Genomic DNA, 3,868 nt, shown 5'->3' with positions numbered 1-3,868 from the left:
TTCATGCAAGTGAAAATGTTAATGCATAGGGTTTCTGGGATTGCAATGTTATAGCTCTTAGGGTTTGGGGTTGTTGATGTTAGTAGAGTCTTTTGAACCTGTGTTTCTGCACATTGATTACCGTTGTTTTATGGTTTGTGTCATAGGAACAGAAGCGGAAGAGATGAGTCATTTTAGTGTTAAAATTTATCACCAGGGGATGTTTCGGCTTCAAGGAGGTACTGTTAGGTATTTAGGTGGGGAGACGTCTACAATTGCTCTAGGGAGCTGAAGATTGGAATCATGCATGCAAGGTGGTTGAGTAAGGTTTTCTTGAACAAAATTGCTGAGAACCCAAAGATTAAGTTAACCACACTAATGAGAAAAGCATACACAAAATGGAATGTGGAGTTGACCAAATCTAAGGCCTCCAGAGTTAGACAGTTTGCTCTGGATGAGTTGCAGGGGACATATGTGGAGCAGTACAGAAGATTGTATGACTACTGTCATGAGTTGCTGAGGACCAACCCTGGGTCATCAGTGCATCTGAAGGTTCAGAGGCCTCCTGAATTTGCTTCTGAAAGACCAGTGTCAGGGGTAGATTTAAGGCCCAGGTTTGAGAGGATATATGTGATGTTGGATGCTTGTAGGAGGAGTTTTATGGCTTGTAGGCCAATAATTGGGTTGGACGGCTATTTTCTGAAAACACCTTATGGAGGTTGGTTACTGACTGCTATGGGTTGGGATCCAAACGATCAAATCCTGCCAATAGCATATGCAGTTGTGGAAGCTGAAACAAAGGACTTGTGGACATGGTTCCTCCAGCACCTGTGTGATGACCTAGGAGCAGACAAAATCAGGACCTGCACCTTCATGTCTGACCAACAGAAGGTACATGTATTTTATTTTGTTTGATACTTAATTACAAGTGTTCTAGTTAATTACATGTGTTTTATGTTGTTTGATACTTAATTACAAGTGTTCTAGTTAGCATGTAACATTCATAAGTTTTGTCACAACTTTTCTTATACTCAAAACAGGGGTTGGTGCCAACTTTTGAGGAGCTTCTGCCTGGAGTTGACCACAGATTTTGTGTCAGACACCTGTATGCAAATTTCAAGAAGAGATATACAGGACTCCAGTTGAAGCTAATGATGTGGAATGCTGCCAAGGCAACTTATCTTCAAGAATGGGAAAGGAGGATGAGTGAGATACAGAAGGTGGATCAGGGAGCATACAACTATCTTATGGAGATTCCAACAAAATACTGGTGTCGTCACAGGTTTGAGTGTAAACCTAGGTGTGACACTTTAGTTAACAATATGTGTGAAGTTTTTAATTCTGTTATGGTTGAGGCTAGGGAGAAGCCAATAGTGACTATGCTAGAGGATATCCGGGTTTACATTATGAAACGTTGTGCTGACAACAGGGACAGAATAGTGCCTTATAATAGAGATGTGTTGCCCAGAATTAGGATTAAGGTAGAAAAACAAGCCGAACTAAGTGGTCAATGGGTGAGTGTGTATGCTGGACGTGATAGATATGAGGTGGTTAGCATTCAGGGGGGTAAGGAAAAATTTGTGGTTGATCTTAGGCATCATGAATGCTCATGTAGGAAGTTTCAACTGTCCGGAATTCCTTGTGCACATGCCATGACATGCATAAGAAAAATGTGCTTCAATGTGGATTCATATGTTGCTGACTACTACAAAAAGGCTGCATACATCTCTTGCTACCAGCATGTTGTCTACCCAGTCAATGGGCCAAACCTTTGGGACAGAACTCAGTTCGAGGATGTGTTGCCTCCAACTTATAGAAAACCTATTGGGAGGCCAAAGAAGAAGAGGGCAAGAGGTGCTGATGAGCAGGCTACTAGGACTGGACTGTCTCGTGAAGGGCAACAGCAAAAGTGCTCTTACTGTTTGTGCTCTGGCCATAACAAAAGAAGTTGTCCAAAGAAGCGCAAAGTCACACCAAATCCAACTGTAATAAATTTTAATTATGTGTTTATTCTGTTTTATAATTGTGTATTTGGTTATTTATTCTGTTTCTATTTTGTCACCAGGTTAACAATGTTGCTACTTCTACTTCAAAGGGTAGAAAAAGGCAAGGAGTCAGAAAAAGTTCCAGATTATCTGCCAAGACAGATTCTGGTAAGGCTGCTGATAGTGGAAGTAGGAAGCAAAGGGGCAGCAACAACAAACCACCCTCACACCCAAAGAGGAAGCCACCTGTGAGCTCCCAACAATCACAAGCTGCTTCAAAAAGGGCCAAAGTGAATCATTCACAGACTGCTTCTGCACCAGCCCCAACAACTACAAGGGTACTGCCAAGCCCAGTGAAGAGGGTCACCCAGTCTCAGCTCAGGTTCATGGCTAGGACACCACCAAGAGCATGGAAGAAAGTGGAATGACTTTGTTTCACTTGTTACAACTTTTGTGTTTTGCCTTTTGTATCAGCCTAGGAACTATGGTTGTTGGTTTAACTGTTTTCAATTTGGTTTTGCTACTGCTACTATAGTAAAACTGTTTAGCATCTATGTTGACTTATATTTCCAGTTCTAAGACATCTACTTAGGAATGTATGTATCTTAAGTTGCTGACTATTGCCTATCTATGCCATATGGTTGATTTTAATGCTTTATGTTTGCTCTATTTCCCTGTTTCATTTAATCATTTCTGCTGACAGTTACCTCCATATTTGTACCATGAGAATGTAAACTAAACACATAAAAGTGGATAACAACAAATTTTCATTCAATAAATTTCAATCAACAAGTTACATTACACACCAAATTACAGACAACACATTGCCAACACATTACACTAGCCACTATGTTTCTGCAGCCTTACTGCAAAAAGAACCTCCCATTTCTTGTTGATGAAAATTTTTCACACAGCAAAATTATAGCGCATGTCCATCCAACCAGACCAACTGCTACTGCCATTCTCAACATCCTCTCAACTGTTGTCACTTTACCCTTCAAGCATGTGATTCTTCTTTTCAATCGAGGAACTTGTGGCTCTTGCTCCGACTCTACCCACACAAAGTACCCACACTCTTCTCCAATCTAGGCAAAAACCAAAAGAAAATCCCAATCAAAAAACCAAATAACAGCCATACCCAGACGCAAAGTTTCCTACTTACCCCATAGTTAACACAGCCCCAGAACCTCCGTCCTGGATTTTCTGCCGTTGACGAAGTCGCAAGCACTGGCCTCTCCCCACAGTAACAAGTTCTTCTCCGTCGACGACCTTGGCTGCTGTTTCGACCTGAAGCAAAGCTACTACTAGGCGCCTGGGAGCCCTGCGAAGCCATGGACTCAGCAATCAACTTCAACAGAGACGGCGATGGTGAGAAGGAGAAGCTACAGGAGACGCACGATGAAATTAGGGTTTCAACATCCTTTTAAATTAAATTTCCAATTTTTTTTCCCAAATTCTCAGTAACGGTCACCAGGGACAAAGTTTGCCAGAGTGGACAAAGGGATCCACGTAGGCATCTCCGTTAGTGTTCTGTGACTGGAATTAACGGTGGGTAACATTGCATCATTTTTCGAACGTTGGGGATAAAAATAAGACGAATTAAACGTTAGGGACAATTATAGGACTTACCCCAAACGTTGGGGACAAAAACAACAATTTACTCTAAAAATAAAAGATTACAAATATTGAGTAAAGTGACACATGCATATATACACTTTCAAAAAATTATTTCGTAAATATAAATGCCTAAGAAAAATTATGATTATTACTGGAATTATCTGTAAAAGAAATAAAACCTCATTCAATATCTTTAAATGGCTTGATTTAGTAGAACATATTTTACATAAAATATGATTTTTTTTTTTGGAGGTACTTGCTCTAATAAAAATATCAAATATATTTTT

At 40.3% G+C, this 3,868-nt stretch overlaps 1 protein-coding gene across 1 annotated transcript; it reads left to right on the top strand.

The window, feature by feature from the left end:
- Positions 283–2,434, top strand: LOC110268504. The gene is made up of 3 exons (XM_021114737.1): positions 283–870; positions 1,020–1,964; positions 2,045–2,434. The coding sequence occupies exons 1-3, from the start codon at positions 283–285 to the stop codon at positions 2,390–2,392; spliced, it is 1,881 nt and encodes a 626-aa protein (XP_020970396.1). The 3' UTR covers positions 2,393–2,434.

This window comes from Arachis ipaensis, chromosome B10, assembly GCF_000816755.2.
Source record: "Arachis ipaensis cultivar K30076 chromosome B10, Araip1.1, whole genome shotgun sequence".
NCBI lineage: Eukaryota > Viridiplantae > Streptophyta > Magnoliopsida > Fabales > Fabaceae > Arachis > Arachis ipaensis.
The sequence above is the reverse complement of the archived record's forward strand: the minus strand, read 5'-3'. Positions and strand labels throughout refer to the sequence as shown.